The sequence below is a fragment of the Elgaria multicarinata genome, chromosome 1 (genome assembly GCF_023053635.1).
Source record: "Elgaria multicarinata webbii isolate HBS135686 ecotype San Diego chromosome 1, rElgMul1.1.pri, whole genome shotgun sequence".
NCBI classification, from domain to species: domain Eukaryota; kingdom Metazoa; phylum Chordata; class Lepidosauria; order Squamata; family Anguidae; genus Elgaria; species Elgaria multicarinata.
Genome location: NC_086171.1, coordinates 159,185,982 through 159,209,180, shown reverse-complemented (window position 1 = coordinate 159,209,180; position 23,199 = coordinate 159,185,982). Strand labels below are relative to the sequence as shown.

At 43.6% G+C, this 23,199-nt stretch overlaps 1 protein-coding gene across 1 annotated transcript in view; it reads left to right on the top strand.

Moving 5' to 3' along the window:
- CACNA1S (calcium voltage-gated channel subunit alpha1 S) overlaps nucleotides 1–23,199 on the top strand; it is a 95,176-nt gene that overhangs the window by 48,258 nt on the left and 23,719 nt on the right. Inside the window, exons 20-35 of the mRNA XM_063140772.1 lie at nucleotides 586–692; nucleotides 1,994–2,081; nucleotides 2,310–2,417; nucleotides 3,781–3,833; nucleotides 5,861–6,007; nucleotides 7,139–7,340; nucleotides 8,516–8,674; nucleotides 9,459–9,569; nucleotides 9,812–9,895; nucleotides 12,752–12,808; nucleotides 15,587–15,640; nucleotides 16,411–16,551; nucleotides 16,738–16,803; nucleotides 18,990–19,081; nucleotides 20,440–20,599; nucleotides 22,604–22,731. Coding sequence (XP_062996842.1) covers nucleotides 586–692; nucleotides 1,994–2,081; nucleotides 2,310–2,417; nucleotides 3,781–3,833; nucleotides 5,861–6,007; nucleotides 7,139–7,340; nucleotides 8,516–8,674; nucleotides 9,459–9,569; nucleotides 9,812–9,895; nucleotides 12,752–12,808; nucleotides 15,587–15,640; nucleotides 16,411–16,551; nucleotides 16,738–16,803; nucleotides 18,990–19,081; nucleotides 20,440–20,599; nucleotides 22,604–22,731 — 1,757 coding nt within the window. The remainder of the gene's footprint in view (nucleotides 1–585; nucleotides 693–1,993; nucleotides 2,082–2,309; nucleotides 2,418–3,780; nucleotides 3,834–5,860; nucleotides 6,008–7,138; nucleotides 7,341–8,515; nucleotides 8,675–9,458; nucleotides 9,570–9,811; nucleotides 9,896–12,751; nucleotides 12,809–15,586; nucleotides 15,641–16,410; nucleotides 16,552–16,737; nucleotides 16,804–18,989; nucleotides 19,082–20,439; nucleotides 20,600–22,603; nucleotides 22,732–23,199) is intronic.

Sequence of the window (23,199 nt, the reverse complement as noted above, 5' to 3'; positions counted from 1 at the left end):
AGTTGATTATAGGGTGGACTATACATAAGTAAGTAAATAAAGAAAATAGTCATGGCTCTCTATTTACTTTTGTTTTCAAGTATACAGACATATATGTACACAAAGGGAGGTAGTCAGAATCAGAAATACAGACACATTGAGGACACAGATTGCAAATTGCCTGTGTGGTAATCAAAGGCAAAGAGACATAGAAACTTACAGAGGGACACGTGGAAAAAGAAGCAGACTTAAGGGACTAGATATAGGGCTTGACATAGACAACCTCACAGACGGAGACAGAACCAATTCACGCTACCATTTGGGATGTAAAAATGGGGATTATTGTGCATATAGTGCCTCTTTTTTTGCTTGTGATGATTCAGTCACTTGAATAGTTAACCACCAGTACAGATAGTCAATAGTCCCAAATTCAGGCTTGCCAACTATCTATGCTTATGGTGAACTTCTGCTTCCCAGACATCTGCTTCTAACATGTCCAAATGGTCTTCAGAATTTGACCCACTGAAAGAAGCACCCTCTTCCTAGAAACAGGGGGATACAGAACTGGATCTGCCATAAACTAATCAAGTCTTCTGCTCCCCACAGATGACTACTTACGGTGCTTTCCTTCATAAGGGGTCCTTCTGCCGCAACTATTTCAACATCCTGGACTTGCTTGTGGTTGCTGTCTCCCTCATCTCCATGGGGATTGAGTAAGCATGGAACAGAGGGAAAGGCCTTCCAGTGGCTTATTCCTGGTTTTCTTGAAAAGTATGAGCTGATGTCTGCAACAGTGCCATCTCTGAAGGGAGCAAGATGGGACTTGTCATTCGCCATTGGCAGCAGCTGTAGGACTTCAGCATATCAATCCTCTGTGTCTGGAGTCCCAACATGACCCTCTGGGATTCCCCAAAGCCCACATCCCTTTCCCTCCAACTACCAATTGTTTCCTGGTTTTTGTTCAGTTTTCCCCATTCTAAAGGTTGAAATGCAACTCTTAAGGCTTAGTTCCTGGCAGTAAGAGCTTTAAGATAAAATATGCTGGTCTTTTTTACCCTCTCCCTTCGGTCCTACCCACCACTGGAATGCTGCCCCAGAGAGCTTCTCCAGAATTGAATTCAGCCCTCAAGCTGAGCAGGTTCAACATCCCTGCTATAGAGTAAGGGGTACTCTGAATATAAGAAAGATATATTTATTTCTGATGAAATATGAGGTAGTTATTTTACAGAGAAGTTGATGGCACCTTGTACCCATAGACTATGAGGTATAGGGTGGGAAAGACTGAAGCTTCCAAACCAGCAGATAAGAGTCATAGCCCACATTATTGTCAATCAAAATATTGAGAATCAGATAACGATTCTCCTTCCCTCCCCCCAAAAAGAGATGAAGATGGAAATTGGAGGTACAACCAGCTCCTACAATGAAATCTTGGATTTCAGGAGCTGTGCAGTTCTGCCTTTTCGCACAAAGCTCCTTCCAAGGTGTTTAGGTTCTGATATTTACTGTGTCTGGTTGTGTCTGCTGCTGTCAATATTAGGGATAAGAGTTCGGATACCTGGTATCTTCCAAACCTCATTTTCTCTTGACGTATGGTTAGGCCGATAGCATAGGGATTGTCATTTGGACTATACAAGTCTTACTTCTCATTTTGCTACTGCCTTATTACATGTGTTTGATGCAAATTCTATGCTCTGAAATAAAACTTGCGTTTTTCTGGGTCTTTTTTTAGAGTGGGGGAAATGGAGTATTATTTCTGAAAGAGAAAGAAAAGGTATTTCCTTGTGGAATCACAATATCCTACTATAGCACAGCACCAGCCAAGGGTTATGTAGTGGGAAAGCTCTTTGTGTAGAGTTCAAATCTCAATTCTGCAACAAAACCAAAAGTAAATACAGCAATTAACAGCTTTGTGTAGAAAAGCTCATAGTGCCTTTGTGGACTGGACTGAAGCTGTGTATCATAGGCACAAAGGTTTGAGGTCACACTGAAGTGCATTTCTTCTTTCTTGCAACAGGTCCAGTGCCATCTCAGTGGTGAAAATCCTAAGGGTGCTCAGAGTACTGCGACCACTGAGGGCCATTAACAGAGCAAAGGGGCTGAAGGTGAGCATGGTCATGGGAATGTTCCTCTACTGGATCACCCAGGAATAAGGTGATCTAAGCCAGTAGCATGCCTTGAAACATATCAATGAAATAGGCAAAGCAGTCTCTACTTATTCTTATATTTTGCTGATTATTAGGCATTGGAATATTAGAAAATCTAGAAAATCACAGTGAATGATGGACAGATGAAATCCATCCATCCATCTGTCTCCCTTTCTCTCTCTTTAGCATGTGGTCCAGTGTGTTTTTGTGGCCATCAAGACCATCGGCAACATTGTGCTGGTCACCTTCTTGCTGCAGTTCATGTTCGCCTGCATTGGGGTGCAGCTCTTCAAGGTAAAAATCTTTCCTAGATCCAATTAAAATCTATCCTGTCGTATTCCAAAAGTTTGCAATTAAGAGCTTGTTTGCATAAACCAGGATAGTTGTGCTTGTTTTTAGAGATCTGTGGTTCAGGGTTTCCTGAGTAATCTAAAATTGCATTTGTGCAATGTGTGACCTTTACAAAGCTAATGTATACAAAGTTATACATCCTAAGATGAAACAGAAACAACTCAAGAGTTCCTAATTACCCTGGGGTTCTCCCTTCTCCTTGAAATCACCCCAGCAATCTAGATTAATACTTTCATCATGTAATCAACACTTACATTAAGAGAGAAGTAACAGAACATCACAGTGTCTCAAGAGAGGATTCCCTTGTACTTAAAGAGAAGGATGTCCAGAATCTTTCCCTCCCCTCAAATCTATCAGTTGACAAGCAAGTCCAGACAATCATAAATTATGTAATGTTGCCCAGGTGATGGTCTATAGCCATGATTTCCAAACTTACTCACTAGGCTGAGATTTGCAACATGCTTCCTTTTCATACATGCCAACTGTTGTAGCATGAAGGTTAGCGCTTGGAGCCTTGATTGCTAGAGGATGGGGAGACAGAAGGGAGCAGGTTTTCTCCACTTCCCCTAGCATTTGGAATGAACAAAAATTGAATTGAAAATAAGCCTCTCCTTATCTCCAGCTGTGTAGAAGCTGGTTGGACCCTTCCCATTCTGCTACTTCATCTTCCTTATCTCTGCTTAGACCAGTGATCCACATATGCTGTGAATCCCCTGGACAGAAATTCTTAAAGGCAGCTTTCTAGGCACCTCTGCTGATGCTGATGGTTAAGAAAGGCCCCAGGCTATCTATTTAGATGGTGGACTTGGGTATGAAGGATAGTTTTGGTTTGGGCAGGATAGTTCTGGTCTATATAGGGAATGCATAAACCATCTGTATAGGAAAAATTAAGTTGAAGGCACTCAAGGGCAGTTAATAATAGCCTGCAAATGCATGCATCGAGGGAGCTAACACAATAATGTCATTGTAGAGAGCTTTCCTTTCAGTCAGTGGATAAATCAAACTGGCAAGGCCTTAGCCCCTCCCCAGACTACTTCTGTATGGTTTGCTGGTCATGCACGTCAGCCACAAGGGCAAGGATGCTAAACTCTCCATCAGGAATTGCTGCTTCCCCTTGTCCAACTGTGAGTACTCCCTGTACTTGGGTTTTGTGTAACTGGAGGCTCATTTTTCACACTTGTCATAGAGCTGAGATCTCAGTTAGGAAAAAAGCAAACAAACAAACAACAACAACAACAACACAACCCCCCCCCACAGTTCCTGAGCAATGAAACCAATCATTCTTTTGATCTCTGTTTAAATGTAGGGGAAGTTCTACAGCTGTACAGATTCAACCAAGATCACCGAATCTGAATGCAGGTAGGCCACCCTTTGGTCCTAGATCATATCCTTCTCAGTTCAAACCAGTATAATCTGGACTGCAGAAGAGGGAAAGCTGAGGGCCAGACTAGTTATTGCAATAAATGTATGGCTCCGGCTGGTAACGGCAACCACAGATTTTGCTTCCCCATCAAGGGTAGGGATGGTTGGACCCCTGCCAAGGATCTCCAATGCAGGAGTTGCTCCTCCTCTTCGCTATTGCAACCTCCTTGTTCACCTGCCTCTTGCTCTGGCCAAGGTAATGGTGGTGGTGAGAAGGAGGGGCAGTAGATGCCCCTGCCTACTTGCTCACTGGCCCTCGGCCTGTCAAGCAAGCAAGTGGTAGCAATGATGAGAAAGAAGAGAAAGAGAAAGAGCAGCTGGTGATAATGGCAGTGAATAGGGAGACTCATTGAGGGTGTCTTGCCTAAAGACCCTTGAAAATCTGGGGTCGGCACTGCCCATCTCCTCCAGAACATCTAGTTGAACATATCTCATGGTGTGATGTCTTTATATTCTGTGTTACCTCATTCCTCCACATCATTAGTTTCCACAATCGGCAATGTTGGTGGGGGCAAAAATGACTACATAACATGAAGTAAATTCTACTAGATGCTACAGCATAAGAGGCACCTGCCATTTTCTTTTGGAGCTACACATTTTGTTTAACTTTTAGTTTGGCCATGGAGAAGATGGTTAAAAACTGGGTCCTGAAGATTTCATATGCAACCCTTCAAACTCAAGATGGTGCCACTGTGCACAACAACACTTCCTTTCAAAACCCAGGGCGGTTTGATTTGTGCATGTGCTCTTAGGAGATGAGATTACTAGTCTGGTTCGGGTCTTCTTTTGCTTTGCGGTTTGGATTTTAAGATGCGATAAACATTCCTCCAGCTCCCCCCTTAGGTGACAGCTCAACCGACATCCATCTTTAATAACAACAACACTAATTATAAACCATAAATCAAAAGCCTTGGTGGTTCTTATCACAAAGCTATAAGGGTAAGTTCTAGGATAATATACTATATACCCCAGGCAGGAATTTTATTTCCTAAGCCTAAACAAATGCTAACTTAGGCCTTAGCTAGACCTACCTATTATCCCGTGATGGAAGGGGAAGATCTCATGTTGGGTTTAATGTGAGATCCCTCCTCTGTTTATACGTGACGACTTCAGAAGAAGAGGCATCGCACCCGCCATTTTTTTTTATTAAAGGGCCTTCAGTGCACGAACTCTTGTGCGCAAAAGGTATGTTATTTTTTAAATTTAAATTACTTTCCCCACTCCCCCCACCCTACCCTGATGGACGCAGCGCTCCTGAGGAGCCCTGCGCCCCGTGAGGAATCACGTGGAGCTGGGTCAACCTGCTGCACCCAGCCACATGTTTCGTGGCCTCAGGCTCAGCCTGGGACCGCAGAAAAACCGGGGCCAAAGGAGAGGGCAAGATCCTGGGGCAAGGGAGGGATCACCCCTCCCTGATCCCAGGATCCCCTGTGCATCATGTGGATGCACAGGGATGATCCCGGGGATCACCCCGGAATAAAGCCCCATCTAGCTATGGCCTTAGACTTTCCTTAAAAAACGCCTAAGAAGGAAGTTTAATAGCTTCCATAGGCAATTGGTTTCCATTGTCCAATGGGTGATTTTATGAAATCTTTTGTAATTTTTGACCTAGTAAAATCTATTTTTGTGTTGCTTGTTAAAAATTATCTCCAGGAATAATGTACCAGATATACAGAAAACCATGAACTTTCATTTGTTTTTTTATCAGTCAAAAGTAACTCATCTGGAGCAAATTTCTTTTTCACTGTAGTGAAATCAGGAGCAAGTGACTGACTCAGCCTGAATGAAATTAAGGCTGTAACCCTATACACACTTCCTTGACATTAAGTAGCCATGGAACTCAATGGAACATGCTTCCAAGTAGCCATACATAGGACTGCATTGTAATGTAGTATAAATGCATGAAAGATGTAGGCTCTTTGTCTGTAACTAACATTACTCTTTGTCTGTAACTAACACCCCAGGGGACACTTCTTCACATACATTGATGCTGATCCAACGCAAGTTGAGGTCGAAGAACGGATGTGGTTTCACAATGAGTTCCACTTTGACAATGTCTTTTCGGCCATGATGTCTCTCTTCACTGTATCCACTTTTGAAGGATGGCCTAAGTGAGTGCAGAATCCAGTACGAGGGAAGGGTGCAAGGTGGGCTGCTAGGAATATTTAGAGGGACTCGCTGGTACGCCACTCTCACTAACTAGCTTAGCTATGTTGCATAAGCAAAATGGCCCAGAAGGGGCTGTTTTCATGCATTTCACTAACGATGTTATAGGCTAAGGGTGTAGAACCCTAGTCCCGGGGCCAAAGCTGGCCCTCTGTAGTTTCCCAGAAGGCCATACTCCTTCCTTCTGCCCCCAACCCATTTCTCCCAACCACCTATTGTTCGGTGGTTTCCCAGTTTTTGTGCAGGGTTTGCCCCGTTCTAAAAGGCTGAAATGCCTCTCCTGAGGCTTAGTTACGTAGGAAGCTGCCTTAAACTGAGTCAGGCCATTGGCCCATCCAGCCCAATGTTGTCGGCACTGACTGGCAGCAGCTCTCAAGGATTGCAAGTGAGATTCTTTCCTTGCCCTACCCAGAGAAGCCGAGGATCAAACTTGGGGCCTTCTATATGCAAAGCATGCGCTCTGTCACACTTAGCTATAGACCCTCCCAGTTTATTGGCAGGAAGAGATTTAAGCTAAGGTATGCTGGTATTTTTTGGTAGTTTGGACCAGCCCTGTTTCCCATCAGCTCCACCCACCTCTGGAAGTGTGGCTCATGAGAGTTTCTCCAAAATGGAATTCTGCCCTCAGGTTGAAAAACAGTTCTGTACCCTTTATAGGCAATATGCACACCACAATTGCACAGAGCATTCGTGAAAGCATTGCAGTTGATATCACAAGTGAGGAGGTTCTTAGGGTGAGATATATATATATATATATATATATATATATATATACTTTTTTCCTCTGCAGCCACGTATTGTGGTTTGACAAATATGGGGGCAGGATGATAATTCCCACAGTGCTATTTTGAGAAAAAGATACCTGGGACTCATGCAGCAAATGAGTTTATTTAGATAGTTATAAATGGATAATTTTGAGAAGCCATTGAGAGTGGGCAGCCCCTGTCATAGGAGTCCTGGTGGACAGTGGTTCACCTGAAAGCCCTTCTACGGCTGCAGTGTGCAAAGTACTTCCCAGCCCAGTTTTTCAAAGCCCCTTTGCTCATTAATCCTGACGGCTGTGCTGTCCCTTCTAGGCTGTTGTACAAAGCAATTGACACCCACACTGAAGACATGGGCCCCATATACAATTATCGCATGGGCATCGCCATTTTCTTCATCATCTATCTCATCCTCATAGCCTTTTTCATGATGAACATCTTCGTAGGTTTTATCATTGTGACCTTCCAGGAGCAGGGCGAAACAGAGTACAAAAACTGTGAGCTGGACAAGAACCAGGTATAGTACATCTGGCAAATGAGCAGGGATGGCATGTGCTGAGCCAGTTCTAGGTATTGCAAGCCAAGGTTCTATGAATTGTATCAGAAAAACAAGGGATCATTCTGGGATTCTAGGCCAGGAAGCCATGGATTGGGCCTGGATCAAAATCAGGCACTGATGTTTGCATTCTAAGTATAGTGGAGCTGGAATATTCATACAGGAGTGGTAACAACTCTGTATCTGGCAGTCTGTTGAACTATGAAATGACTTTGGAACTCTCTGATGGCAAGACATTATTATAGAATCTAGTAGCATTGAGTAATCTACAACTTTTTGTACTGGAATAGAAAGGAAGACTGGGTGATACCCAGGGGTGTTGCTAAGCACTTAAAAGATGCAGGTCCCAGGATCAAAGGACACAAATCTGTTTAAAATCTGCACATGCTCATTTATAGCTGTATGTGCACATTTAGAAATAATTATGAAGATATATTTACATTTCACAGGAAGCAAAGCCAGTCAATGAGTTTCTCATCCAAATCATCTCAAATAAAATATCAATTTGCACCCTGACCGGGATCATCCCAAACCAATGCTTAATTGCTATGCAGGGGAAGGGAGGGGAATGGGGTGAGGTGTGTTTCAGCATGCAGGAAGCAGAGAGCTGACCCTTCCCTCCCCAGCTGTAATTCCTCTTGAAATGACCCCCTGCATGGCAATTAAGCTGAGAAAAAACCCTTCCATTGGCACCAATGGATACTCAGGGCTCTGTGGAATAGATCTGGGGTCCCAGGAAATAGATGTGGAGCTGGGGTCCCATGGCCTCATGCCTAGCAACGCCCCTGGTGACACCCACCCCTCTGCCTTTGGTGTCACTGCTTGTTCCAGCCCAGTTCCTTTACTTTGCCATTCCAGGAAAAGCTGCCTTGCAAAGAAAATTCTGATGGTCAATGATTCCTTACAAACCCACAGTCCTATAGCTTGGATAGCAATCTGTTTGAACTGTTGTTTCTGAAGAGAACAGGCCACATGAAACATTTGGCATTGCTGGTGAACTCCTGGAGATGAAGGATCAAATACCTCATTAATGGGAGAACCTAATCATTTTTGCTATAAGTCGTCATCTGAGTATGAATGGCATTGCCTATCTTTTTTAGCCCCATTCACAAACCTTGTATTTCCTCTTGCTCCAGCGCCAATGTGTCCAGTATGCACTGAAAGCACGTCCTCTGAGATGCTACATTCCCAAGAACCCCTACCAGTACCAGATATGGTACGTGGTGACCTCCTCCTACTTTGAGTATCTCATGTTCTTCCTGATCACATTGAACACCATCTGCTTGGGCATGCAGGTATGGATGAGTAGAACTCCTGCCCAGCTGTGGCATGGTGTTGCTGGTAATAGTAGTAATGGGATCCTGAGGCAAGCCTGCTTGTGGAAGAAGAGTAGCAAGGCAGTGTTCCTCTAGTGAGCAGTTGCTGATCTTGTGTTTAGAAATATCATTCCACAGTTGTACATTACAATTTCATATAATTGAACAGGCTTGGTGTCTACTGTTACAGGGATCCCAAGTATAGATATACAAATGCCCAATAAGAGGCATTGCCAGAGGAGGTATGTTGGATAAGAGGAACTTTGTATTAACTCAGCTCACTCATTGGGCTCCTCTAAACGAGTGATTTATTGCACACTCGTGATTGGCCACTCGCAAAAGTTCACGAGTCTTTTAAATGACATCATGAATGACCAGGACATCTCCAGCGACATCTGTTGGAAATTCCGTCATGAAAAGAACCACTTTTAAAGTAGTAATAGCTGGAAAAAAGTGGATTTTTCTGCCACTAGCACTTTCTCAATGGAAATGAACAGAGCATGCCTAGAAGAGAAGTATTCAATTCAAACCATGTGGTCAGCCCTCTCTGTCTGTGTAACGCAGCCCATAACAAATGCCCTGGGTAAGCACCGTGATTTCCCCTTAATGTAAAGATGCCCATTGTTAAGAACCTGTGTTCTGTATGTGCAGCTCTGTCTTCTTCCCTGATTGAGCTCTGTAAATGCAGCCATTTCTCCCTTTATGAAGGGTTTTCTTTTTAACTGAAACCAATAAATCACCTATTTTTCAACCATGTCTACAGCATTATAATCAATCGGAGACAATGAACCAGGTGTCAGATGTCCTCAATGTGGTCTTCACCATCCTCTTTACAGTGGAGATGATCCTTAAACTTATAGCCTTCAAGGCTAAGGTGAGTGGGTGGGGAGGGAACACATAAGCCCCCCTTTAGGAAGCTGGCCTGCCATTTTGCTTACTGTAACACTCTTCAGCCACGATGCTCCAAACAGACAGATGGGGAATAGAGGTGATGGGGGTTGCACACAAGCCAAAGGTTTCAGCATCAGTTCTTGGGTTGGGTAGATGCCAGAAAGGCACTAACTTTTGTTGCCTAATCGCATTTCTTTGGAGTCCAATTTCTTATTTCTTTTCCAGGGCTACTTTGGGGACCCTTGGAATGTCTTTGATTTCCTCATTGTCATCGGCAGCATCATTGATGTCATCCTGAGTCAGATTGATGTAAGTGTAATGAAGACAACCAGCATCGGAGGAAGGTTTGGGGACTGGGAGTATTTCAGACAGGACAACCATGAAATGGAAGGACAGGGGGTGGGGGAAACAGTGGCTCCCAACTACAGCATCAGCCTCCCAAGTTTCCACAGAAGATGTGAATCCCTGCATGTCCAGACAGAACGTCTGATTCACAGCAGCCATTGCTCAACTTCAGTTTCCTGCTGAAGAAGATAAGAAGGCCTGTGATCCTTGAGCTGAGGGAATTGTAGCCATCCATCCCACAGACAGAATTGGATGAGCTTAGTATGTTCTGTCACCCTTGGGCGTCTATCCCAAGAAGCACCATAAGGTGACCTGTCCTTGATCATAACTAATGGACTGATATGGCATCATACTCAAGACATTTCACCTGTCCCATAATCTCTGTGTGCTCTCTAAACATGCACGCTTGGCAATTAATATATAGCGGCAAATTTTGCTATAAAATCAACCTTGAGCTGGTTTGCCTCATGGTACTTGCAAAATTTCTGCCTTGCTGTCCATGGCAACTGTGTTTCAAGTATGTGTTTACTATGTGTGCTTCTAATGTGACTGTCTTTATGGCAACACTGGCATTTACAAGCTGTGCTTTCGTATATGTGGGCATGGATGCTATGATATACACCATAGCACATGCATACTTTGCATTGTATGGGCTTATTTAAAAAAAATCACATGAGCAGATATTACTGAATTCATGTGCCTTCTTATGCTCAGAGGGCTGCTAATGCTTCTATTTCTATAAACAGCTTCAGAAATATGTATAAACAGCTCAGGGATATACAAAATCTAGTATTCATCTGTAGTGTCCATGCCTAACGCCATATTATTAAGAAGCTCTACCAAAATCATCACACTCTCATATTGAGCATTGTCTGACTAGAAACACCTGGTGTGCTTCTTTATGGACTTAACATGCCTTATCAGCCCCTGCCAGAATCTTAGAAATCACCAGCAAAAAGATTAACCTGTTTTAGGAATTGTTTCCTAGGCTAAGGGCCCAGAGGTATTCCAAAGATTTAGCCATCAAGACACAGCTGATTGTCTTTGTTTTTTCTCTTCTTGGGGAGGGGGACAGATGGTGTCCTTCTTGACCTACTAGGGGCCTCCCAAGATTTTATACACTAAGTTTACACTAAATCTTCGACCGTAATACTCTCTTTAAACATGGCTAAAAGACTGGGTGCAAAATGGTTATGGATCAAGTTAGATGAAATTCAAGAATGTAAACTGGGGTCATGGGGACTTCCTGGTAAGTATTCTGCTTCCCTTGCTTTGGAACCAGTTGTTTTGTTCACTGTCGGAGGCAGGAATAGTTCTTTCACAGGGCTCTTTTTCTGCCACGCCGGAAAGCTGCTTCCTGTTGAATACCTGTGGGTTGCAAAAGGGCTAATGCTTGGACCATGGTTCTCATCAAATACCCTTTTCTCATCATCCTGTGGTGCTGGCAGGATCACTTAGCCCTGTTTTGATTCCATTAAAAATCCATTTTAGTGCCACTGTTCTTCCATCTTATGACATTATATTTTTGATTTGCAAACCTTGTCATTATGCCCCTTTCTGTTTTCCCTGTCTTTTCTTCCTTTCTCCTTCCTCCTAGTCCATTTGTTTCATTATTTGTATATTGATGTTTAATAAACTCCCTGCTCAGTGAGTTGTTTAGATGAGCTAACAGATGTTCTTTCTGATGGTCTCATGTCCAAAAACAAATAACGCCAAGCATTATAAGTACAGTAGCATTATGTGTGGGCCTTCCATAGGGATCAATCATATGTTTGTGTAATGGAAACACATTGTCCAAACAGGGGTTGTAGCCAAAAAAACGGGGAAGAACAGATTAGAGCAGTGATCCAGCAAATGCACACATTCTTTTCTTTGAGGCAGGATTCAGTATGACCAGCAGGTATAAAACACAAATTTGAATATGGGGCCCCAGGATTTTAAAATGTCTGCATTTGGAGATTAGTATGTTCTCTATGAATGCATTTAAAATTAATTGCAATAAACCTTAATGGATAATAACATTTTTTCTTGGCATGAGCCACCTTGTTAAATTCTGTAAAAGACTATCTCCCGCCAGGTTGATCTGTCTGATCTTTGGGTTATTTCCTTATACAAAAGAAAGTGCTAAATTTTTCAGAACTCAGCAAGATAGGAAGCACTCCAAGAGCCAAGCCCTCCTGATTATGTAACCATAAAATGTCATAGGAGGAGCTCTTAGTGGGCAAGGACATATGAATAATCCTAATCTCTTATGGAGGTGCCACAGACACACACACACACACAAACACACACAACATGGCTCACTAGTTGTCTCTTGACCATCTAGCTATAGTTGACCATGCATCAAAATCCAATATAGGCATCTAATCTTGGAATATATGGGTCTTTTAAAAATGGTCAAGGAGGCTTCTGTGCCCAGAGCTTATTATTGCAAGATAGTGTCAACTCAAACTCTTGACTTCTCTGGGCTCCTTTGTAAAATTCCAGTTCTAATGGGAAAACCCCAGGCTCTGTTCAAGTCATAGTAGTCCTTAGTTCAGTACTCTTCGCTTTAAGTCAGTCTTCTGGACATGGGTCCATATTCTGTCCAATTGCCATTATTTTGTGCATTATTCCTCCTTTATCCCTTCCTCCTTTCTGCCTGTCTTCCTCGTCGTAGTTCTAATAGCATCTTCCATGACCTCCCTTTCTGTGAAACACGACTCCTCCCAATCCTCCAGTCCATCCATAGTCTCTCTCCAACTCTCTCTGTCTCCCATGTCTCTACTTTTGTACTGTAGTTATGGGATTCCTTAGCTGACTCTCTTATTCTCTTGACAGACCATTCTTGCTTCCAGAGGTGGATTGTACTGCCTAAGCGGTGGCTGTAATGGCATTGTAAATATCAGCTGCATGAGCTTGTTGTGGACACATTTTTCTTTCATTTCCCCCTTTTTTCCCTTCCTAGACTATTCCTTATTGCCGTGTCCTGCAGTGTTAGTGTAGATTGCATGAGACTGATGCCAAAAGTGAGTCTTCAGAGATACTGTCATGGAGCAGGGGGAGAGAAAGGTGTGTGAGCCTCTGAAGAGAATGCTGGTGCTGGGCAGGAGCAAGCCTAAAGGCATGTCCATACTGCGGCTTCTTGAAGTCTTATTTTAGCAGTATTTACCCAGAAGTAAAGAAATCCCATTGGAAGAGTCCTCTAATAAATACGGTATCTTGCTTCCTACCTTAACATTGGAAAGCTAGGGCATATCTACACTGCATGCATCTATTGGTTTCAAATAAATTTAATGGCCGTGGCTTCCCTCAAAGAATTCTGGGATTTGTAGTTTGGGGGTGTTCAGAATTCTGTTAGAGATCCCTGATCCCTCTCACAGAATTATAGTTCCTTGGGGGAAGAGGCAATCACTTTTAATCCATTGTCTGTAATGTAGATATCCCCTCACTCAAACAGTCATTGATAACTTCCCATGATGTGAACTGCCAGGAACAGATTGGAAATTAGTGCAATCCCAGCACCTCTGTGTGTGTGTGTGTGTGTGTGTGTGTGTGTGTGTGTAGATTATAGGGAATGCATTGAATTTACACCTGAACACTTTTTAAAACCCCTGTGTGGTTGTGGTCCAATTGCAGACTTTCAGTAAAGACACATACCTTGCTTCAGGGGAAGGCAGCCAAGATGTAATCAATTGCTCACTTTTTTAAAGACTGGTTTTTACATCAGAATCCTAGAGCTACAGCTTAAAGAGCAAGAAAAAGTTCTTTGTCCATATTAGGATCTTAATACCTGTGTCGGCACAACTTCCTCCCCTTGTGACCTGCAATTGTGGTGCGGGTCTCTAAGGTCTCCAAAGTATTAGCTTTTACACAACATAATTCCTTTTTAACAGGAAAGTCCCAATTTGGGATGGTTTGTTCCAGGGCAGTGCCAGCTCAACCACAGGCTCAGAAACAACGTCTGTAGGATCGTTTTGTTAAGAACAATGGACAATATTAGGCAAATGTCTCGTCTGCATGCGCTGTACCACCATTCCCATCATGAGGTGGGTGTGGTTGATTTACAGGAGCAGTAGAGTGCAGTGTACATTGTAGGGTTAGCACACACAACGGTGTTGCCCGCTTTTTCAGGGCGCTTGCTTTGTAGTACTTCTGCCGTGCTGATTCATTGCGCGAGTACTGAACCAGAACACAAGAAGCACCCAAAGATATCAGCCATGAGAAAGAAGCTCTTAGTTCTCTCTCACTATCCCACACAGCAGTTTGATAAGGGCATTTGCAGTTCATTTGCCAAGGAGTGGCCTGTGATTGTAGCATTATCTAGCCCCTCAAGTCTTCTGACACTAGATTTCAGATAGACCTGGTATGAAAATGATATTGTCCTCCTGACAAAAGGCCAGGAGTTCATTGCAATGCTTAAAAGAAAAGAAAAGATTTGGAAGCAATCCTTCACCGGTCTTCCCACCCAACGTCCAACAAAGATGGAAGGCAGTCCGGAAATAAAAGAGGTTGGAATATTATGTGTAGATGGTTAGCAAGAATACATCACATTCTTATATATTCTTTAGGGCCTGCGAATTTCACTGTTGCATAGAGCTAACAACTTCTAGCTTTCAGCTTTCTATGTGAAATTTCTAATACTGCTTTGGTGACGCTTTTGTGGTTGTACCAAAAGAACAATCCTACAAAACAGATGGTAGGGACAGCAATGTCAGTGCAATTGTCAGTTTTGCTTTCTGATGTGCAGCAAGCTGTATCACCCTGAGTCTAGGGTATGGAGCGTCTAACTTCCACTGCTGGTTGTGCCAGCAGACCCATTTCACGCAACTTTTATTCTAGAAGAAGATACAGCAAATGCTGAAGATCCTGCAGCCACCAGATATAAAGCTGAACACTGAAGATCCATGGATCAGTTCGGCACTGGATGTGTGCTGTTGCACAACTGGCCCATGAGGATTGTTGTACTAATGTGTCGTGGGACTGATTGTGCATTGAATATGCACTGATGTAGTTGCTTCTTGAATCACTGTGCCAACATCTGCACAGTCTTAGGATTGGCACTACGAACAGCCATGACTTACCCACATGAGTGTTTAACTGTCATGGCTTCCCCACAATGAATGCACTCTCCTAACTAGCCCTTATTCTTAGAGTTATTCTTCATACCCACACAAAGCTCCTAAGATTCCTTAGGAGGGGTCATTGTAGCTATAGCTGTTTCAATCCAGTTTGCACTTTTAGTATAGATAAGATCTGTGTTGGCACCACATACTCCAATGCCACCCAATTCCTGATTTAAGAGGTACAAAAGGTGCTATCCTTTGATCCTTCTTCTCCTTTCCTTCATGCCATGCTGAACCAATGACTCCCAATGGTTCAGACTCATGCTTTGTTTCAATAAAGCTGGCAGTCCAACAGTTCTAGAAGTAACATAGTGTTAGTCCAGGGAGGAATTCCTAGGTGTAAAACCAGGAGATTCATCTTTCTGTTAGAAACCTGAGTATAATGGTGGTGGCATGAATCTTCTTCATGTATTCCATACCTTCTATTCAGCATGTAATCACCTATGTAGTTTTATCAAATCCCTTAGTTTAGCATGCTGTTGGCCCTAAGACCCTAGGTCTACCTGTGTTGAACCATTGCTGTGCTTATTGCCATGGGATATATTTACAGACCAAGCCGCTGGCACTCCAGGGAGCAAGCAGTGCTGGAGAGGACATAGCACAGGTATTTTTTTATTTTTTTATTTACAATATGTATATGCTGCCCTTCAGCAGAGCTTTCAGGGTGTTACCAAAAACAAGATAAAACACAAATAAAATGTAACAATATATTTAAAATGGGGGGGATCATTTAAAAGCCTTGGAGAATTATAAAAGGAATTTGCCTGGCAAGGAAAAAATAATAATGTACATAGTAGGTGGGGCTCTTTGAGGAGGGAATTCCATAAATGGGGCACCACCTGCCTTACATTGGATGGTGGGAACACCTGGAGGAGAGCCCCCTAGATGACCTCAATATGTGGGCAGATTAGTAGGTATTCCTCCAGCTAAGTCCTAGACCATCTCCATCAGCTCAGACAGAGCTGGATAATGGGATGGTTGGTATATCAACCAAACTATAGATCTGTCCTTTGTGGTTAACATCAGGTACAAACACCCTATTCAGGTGCTCTGCTGGACAGAAATCCTGAAGAGGGAGAGTGACTCCTTATAGATCAATCTTGCCCATCTCTGTCCCTCATGTCTACGTTGGTGCTGCACGTAGACACAAGGTAGGCAGAACTAAGGAAGGTCAACACATTCCACCCCATCTATCCAAGTCTTAGTAATGCACACCAGGTCAGCCCCCTCATCTATAGTTAAATCATGGATAGTAGCTGTCATCTTATATATAGACAAGCTTGATTAACTCAACAGATTCATGGGTAAATAACATCTGCTTCCTTCACCTGATTCATTCTCACTCATTGCCTAAGAGATGTGCTCTTTCCACAGCTTCCTACCATAGATCCTGATGAAACTGGTCGGATCTCTATCACTTTCTTTCGGCTTTTCCGAGTCCTACGGCTGGTAAAACTGTTGAGCCGAGGAGAAGGCATTAGGAATTTGCTCTGGACCTTTATCAAGTCCTTCCAGGTAAATACATCCCATTTGGCTGGAAGGCTAGATGAGTCAGGCTCTGGGCAAAGGGAAGGTCCTAGCAGTAGGATGGGATTGGGTGAAGTGGAGACAAACATTGTGATCAACACTTTCTGTATCATTACATTACTGGTGTTGTGTAATATGTATGACCTTTGGATTCTTTTATGCTTTGCCCCATAGGCACTTCCTCATGTGGCCTTGCTGATTGTGATGTTATTTTTTATCTATGCCGTGATTGGGATGCAGGTAAGGATGCAAGTGTATTCCCTCAGTGGAGGTGCGACCAAGATCCTAGTTATATATTAAAAAGGGCCTTTGGAGACCCTTGGAGAAGGGTCAGAGGTGGTACTGTCATTCCCTTCCTTGGAAGCCCTGCTTGCTTGGTTGCTCTTAGATTTCTTGTCCTTCTCATCTCAGGACCAAACTGCACTTGACTTTAAAGATGTAGCAAGATGCTATGTCTCTCCCCACCACTTATTTTTAAACAAAACTCTGAAATAAGCACAGTACAGGGGATCCAGTCTAGATGAGGACCCTACAATGAAGTGGTGGTAATAGTGGGGGGTTTATACCTTTACTCCCACTACAGTCCCAATCTAGATCAGGGTCCTGCACCTGCAATTTATATTGCCAAAACGCAATCCCCTTAGCAATATGCCTCCCCCTCCCCGATCTGGCTCAGGACCACAGTGGTGGGCAAAGGGTTAAAGCTACTTTTGGCAATGTAAATTGCAGGTGGCTCACTGGGTGAGTGGCTGGGGCAATTACAGGATGAATGCTGTGCTCCCATACAGAATGCAGAGTACTCCAAGCAACTGGGGGGAGGGGATCTACACTACTGCTTTTAAAGCACTTTGAAAACGTTTTGAAAACTGTATATGCAGTGTGTCCTGGGCTCCAACAGTTGTCAAAACTGTAATAAAGCGCTTTAAAGCAGTAGTGTAGATCCCCCCCTGGACACTAACTACACATTACTTCAGTGTATCATGTAACTTCTCTTCTTCTTTTTTACTCCATAGTAAGTGTAGGTGATCCAATCCAGATTGAGATCCTAGCAAAGGGTGTGTGTGTGTGTGTTGTGTTAGGTGGCATAATCCTCCCCCCTCCATTACAACCCCAATCTAGATCACACCCCTCCATCTACCCACATCTGTTATTTATATTGGCTCAAAAGTGATCCTTTTTTGGCAATGTAAATTGCAGGTGAGGGTGCCCTAATCTGGCTTGGGACCACAGTGGGGGGGGGAGGGGTTAAAGTCCCACCCCCACCTACACACTAAGGTCCCTATCCAGATGGTTCCTGTGCCTGCTTCAGCAGGGCTGTTCTTGTGACATCAATGGGACTTAATCTCTCTCTAGTAAGATTAGGGATTGCAATCACATTCATTTCACTTCCTTTCCAGGGATGGGAGGGAACCCCAAAGAATCAGAGATAATGGGTGCTTCCTGATGAGGCTTTTATTGTGCAATTGCCCTGCCTCAAACATGGAATTTTACAGGGGTCCAGACTTCATCATCTTCCATTTTCAAGGTCCCTGTGTTTTCCCACCTCTTCTGTCTTTTTGCTTACCACAAACAATCTGTTTAGGAGGACAGAAGGAGTAGCTGCACAATGCCTTTTGATTGGTAGTGCTAAGAGCTGTCTGTTTGGACTGGAAGCACCCAAACTAAACAGCTGTTGTAAAATGAAGACTATAACAAACAGCCAGTGTGGTGTAGTGGCTAAAGTGTTGGACTGGGAGTCGGGAGATCCAGGGGGAATCCGCACGTCATACCGAGACCTCTTCTAAGCGACCCCAGTGCGGCGTGAAAGTGATTGTATAACTTGCCTTTGGAAGAGCCAAGGAAGAGACGTCTTTGCTGCCACCGCCGCCACCCACAGACCTCCTCGCCGACTGGCGAGGAGAGCTCGGCTGAAGAAGGCGGGGTTGAGAGCGGAAGAAGCTCTCCACCCCGCCTTCTTCCCCCGAGCTCTCCGTCCCAGCCGGCGAGGAGGGAGTTGGGTGGTGGCGGCGGCAAGGACGCTTCTTCCTCGGCTCTTTTACAGGCAAGTTACACAATCGTTTTCGGGGTGCACTGGGGGCGGATGCAAGCGCCCTGAGAACGATGTGCGGATTCCCCCCCAGGTTCTAGTCCCCACTCAGCCATGGAATTCCACTGGGTGACTTTGGGCCAATCACAGACTCTCAGCCCAATCTACCTCACAGGGTTGTTGTTGTGAGGATAAAATGGAGAGGAGGATTATGTACGCCACCTTGGGTTCCTTAACAAGAAAAAAGGGGATAATAATAATGATGATGATGATGACGATGACGATGATGATGGAAATTGGTCCAAAAAGCACAGATTCATCAGAGAAACACGCAATAGGAATTGATGCCTCCAACCAAGTTGAATTCCAGCCAATGATGAACAACCTTTTTGATTTACAGATGTTTGGGAAAGTTGCTCTGGTGGATGGAACCCAAATAAATCGGAACAACAACTTTCAGACCTTCCCGCAAGCAGTGCTGCTGCTATTCAGGTTGGCATCATTTCAGGCCTTTCCAAAATTCTGACTACAGCACACAAAAAAGTGAAAGGATCCTAAAAAAGACGACATGAACTTCTGTACAATTTACATATGCTCATATTTATATTTAGAAGTAAATGTAGAAATCTTGTCATTTAAATAGAAATGCCATGCATCTCACCATAGTGGGGGAAGTCTGTGACCAGGTGGGCTTGTGAGCCGGCTCGGCCTGCTGTTCAGGTGCTGACTTGGATTAGGATGGATGAATTCCCTTGAGCCCTGTTTGACCTTTGGCCCGCCAGATGCCCGACCCCAGTGTGCCTGCTGGGCAAGCCAGCAGACGGTCTGCAGGTGCCAAGCAAGAGCTCACATTCCCCTGCCCCCCATTTTGGTCCATTAGCTGTGATTTGTGCAAATTCACGGCTGGGAATATTTATGGAAATCGCAATTTGCTCAAAAGCATGGCCATAAATAGAGCAATTTGCATAAAAAATAATTTTGCAGACATCATGATTTCCGTCAAGATCTGTGTAAAAAAAGAAGTGGGAAACCACAAGCTTGTCTGACCCTTGTTTAGTTTACTGCCATGTGCTCTGCTTGGGGCTGCCCTTAAGGATGACACAGAGGTTGCGTCTATTGGCACAGGCTGTGCTTAAAGACCTAAACAGTCTGGGACTTCACTGTTTGAGGTAGCACATCTCCCTGTATACATTTGCCTGAGTATTAACACCTGCCGAGGAAGTTCTTCTCTGTGCCCCACCATTAGGAGCTGTACTGCAAGAGAGAGCCTTCTCAGCTGTGGCACCCCACGGTTTTGGAATGCCCTCCCTTGGAGGCCCAACTGGCATCAATGCTGGCTTCATTTCTGTGCCAACTTAAGACCTGGCTATTTACCCAAGCCTTGGACCTTATGGACTGTTGCTCAGTTTTGGTTTGGTTGCTTGGGTTTTTCATGCTGATTTTATATTATTCTGGGTTTTATGATGAATAGTTTTTATTATTGTACCCACCCTAAGATCTAGTGATAGAGAACAGGTTAGAAATACATTAAAGAAATAAATACATTTGCCAACACACCATCTGCCTGGAGATTAATTAGGCTTTGGAACAAATCTAGTGTTTTGTGGCCCTTCAGATTTCACTCACTCTGCTACATGCCAGAATAGATACTCATTTGTAGTTTTTCTTTTTAATATAAGCAATTCCAAAACTGCAGACGAGGGCAGGGCATAATTGTCATTTGACAATATACGGGACTAGATTCCAAAGACTGCTGGCCTCCATCCCCTTTCCAAATCATGATATGTCCTCTCATCTACTTAATGCATTCCGGAAATGCAGCCCTGTTTCACTTTTACCCCTTTCTCTAGGTGTGCTACAGGTGAGGCCTGGCAGGAGATCTTGCTGGCAGCTAGCTATGGCAAGTTATGTGACCCCAAATCTGACTATGCTCCTGGGGAAGAATACACTTGTGGCACAGGCTTTGCTTATTTCTACTTCATCAGCTTCTACATGCTCTGTGCATTCCTGGTATGTTCTTCTTTGCTCTGCTATCTTATGCTTATTTCCTGGACAATGAATATACATCAACAGCATATTAATAAATGTGGCAGCATCAGCATTTTCCTCACGGGCCAAACTATAGGTGATGGGGAGTTCGTTTGGCTTTTCACCTCATTCACAATAAAATGAGTGCATGGGATAAGGGTGCTCATCCTCTTCCACACTTTGGCTCCCCATATCAGTTGGTCCAGGCACCTCTCTACAAAAAAACATCTTTAGAAGCATGAGAAGGAAATGTAAATTACATTTGTTCTAAGGCTTCATTTCTATCCTTCACAAAGAACTTGATGAATTTGTTGATCCTTGGAACTTCAGAATGGAGCAGTTTAAACTACTGTCCCAAACCAAGTCTAAGGTCTAGAAACAGAGGGCCGTGTTGTTGTTTTTGAAATCATTGAAGCTGGTTCAAAAGAGGGAATTGATGCTTATGATGCGTGCTTTCATCCCACAATCATCTCTGGTCAAATGGATTTTGCAGGATTTTGTACTGTTTCAAAAACCTCTTTGACCAAAGGTGGCAGTATGGCAAGATCTACCCCAAGCAGGATATGACATTTTGAAAACGGTTTGAAAACTATAGTAGTAGTAGTATCCCGCCTTTTGCCCAATACTGGGCCTCAAGGTGGTATTACAAAGTTTAAAACATACATTTTAAAACATAGGAAAAGAAATGAAAAAATAAAATAAAATACACAACAAAATTATAAGTCATTAACATAGATGGAGGACCAAATTACTCTCCAAAGCCCTGCTGGAACAAACACGTTTTAGCCTGCTTCCGAAAGCCCATCAAGGAGGGAGCCAGCCTAGCTTCCCCAGGAAGAGAGTTCTAAAGTACTGGAGCAGCCACCGAGAAGGCCCTCTCCCATGTTCCCACTAAGCACGCCTGTGAAGATGGTGGGACTGAAAGAAGGGCTTCTCCAGAAGATCTTAAAGTATGGGCAGGCTTATAAGGGAGAATATGGTCTTTCAAATGTATATATGGTGTGTGTCCTGGGCCCCAACAGTTGTCACTACTGTTATAAACCATTTTAAAGCAATAGTGTAGATCCAGGCTGGGACAGAAGAAATGTGCCTTTCTCAAACCACTTCCAATTCTCTTTTTTGTTTAAAGCTATTGCTTTTCTACAGCCCTAGGTTTGCCCCTTCATGTAAGTCTTTTCATTCTCACTGATGAAAGGTTGTTAAGAGGATTCCATAAATTGATATTAGGAGCTGCTAATCTTCAGTCTCCAGAGTTTAGGAAGTTCACTGTTCATGACCCTCAAGTTCCCTGAAATGCAAACTTTCCCATGCAATTCGTTCAGGCCTTTGAACCATGGATAGTTAGGCAATAGGCATCAAGATGAATAGATTGTCTTTGGAAGGGCAAACAGAGGCCATTCCGAAGAACCTTGTAGAATGCCTGTGACATGCTTCACCTCCCACTTTGACTATTGCCTGCACTTTTAAAACCATTTAAAAAGAAATATGGATAGTAGAATTGCTGAACAGTTTGCCTTAATGTCCGAGATCAGACAGCTGGTTTTTAAAGCACAGGGAAGAGTTTGCTGCCATGAAAACTTGATGCCAAATAAACCACCCTTTGATTATGCTTCCTTGAGTTGCATATGGATTGTGTGCAGACAGGGCTGGTGCCAGACGATTTTGCATCCTAGGCAAGGCGAGCCACTTGCACCCCACCTCAAAAATTGCCAACTTAGATTCAGCTGTTCAAGAAGAGTTTCTGAACCCTTATATTTTCCTTTTATTATGTTTTTTCTTAAAACAGCTAATTTGTATAAAACTGTGGCCCTTAAAGGGCAGTGCTGCACCCCTCTGAGGTCTGCGCCCTAGGCGGCTGCCTAGTTGGCCTAATGGTAGTGCTGGCCCTGTGTGCAGGCCATCAGCAGACTTCGCTCCAGTGGAAGCGTCAGCGCCACTGTCCTCTGCCATCTTTCACTGACGTTGTGTCAATACATCTCTCCTTAGATTATCAATCTCTTTGTCGCTGTCATCATGGATAACTTTGACTACCTCACACGGGATTGGTCCATATTGGGTCCACATCACCTGGATGAATTCAAAAGAATCTGGGCAGAATATGATCCTGAAGCCAAGTGAGAACCTATCTGTTATGAAGCTTGTAATTTTTATTAATGACTCCACTGACAATGAAAAGCAAGCTCAGTGTTACTTCCGAGAAATATTGTGTGGAGTTAGTGCTTGGAAGAGGTTTGAGAATAAAATCACATCTATATATATACAGCAGCCTTCATCAACCTGGTGCCCTCCTGATGTTTTGGATGATCTCCCATCATCCCTGACCATTAGCCATACTGACTGGGTCTGATGGGAGCTGTAGTCCAAAAGATATGGAGGGCACGAGGATGGTGAAGGCTGATCTACAGAAGAGGAATTCTTCTTCCCCCCCAATTTTATCAGATGTTTCATTCTGAATATAAAACTATGATCCTAAGGGCAAAATCCAACATCCGTCCTACTTCGAGTCCATGACCAACTTAAGTCCCATTAATTTCAATAGGTCTACTCTAAGTAGGGCTGGTGCTGGATTTTGCCCTAAGATG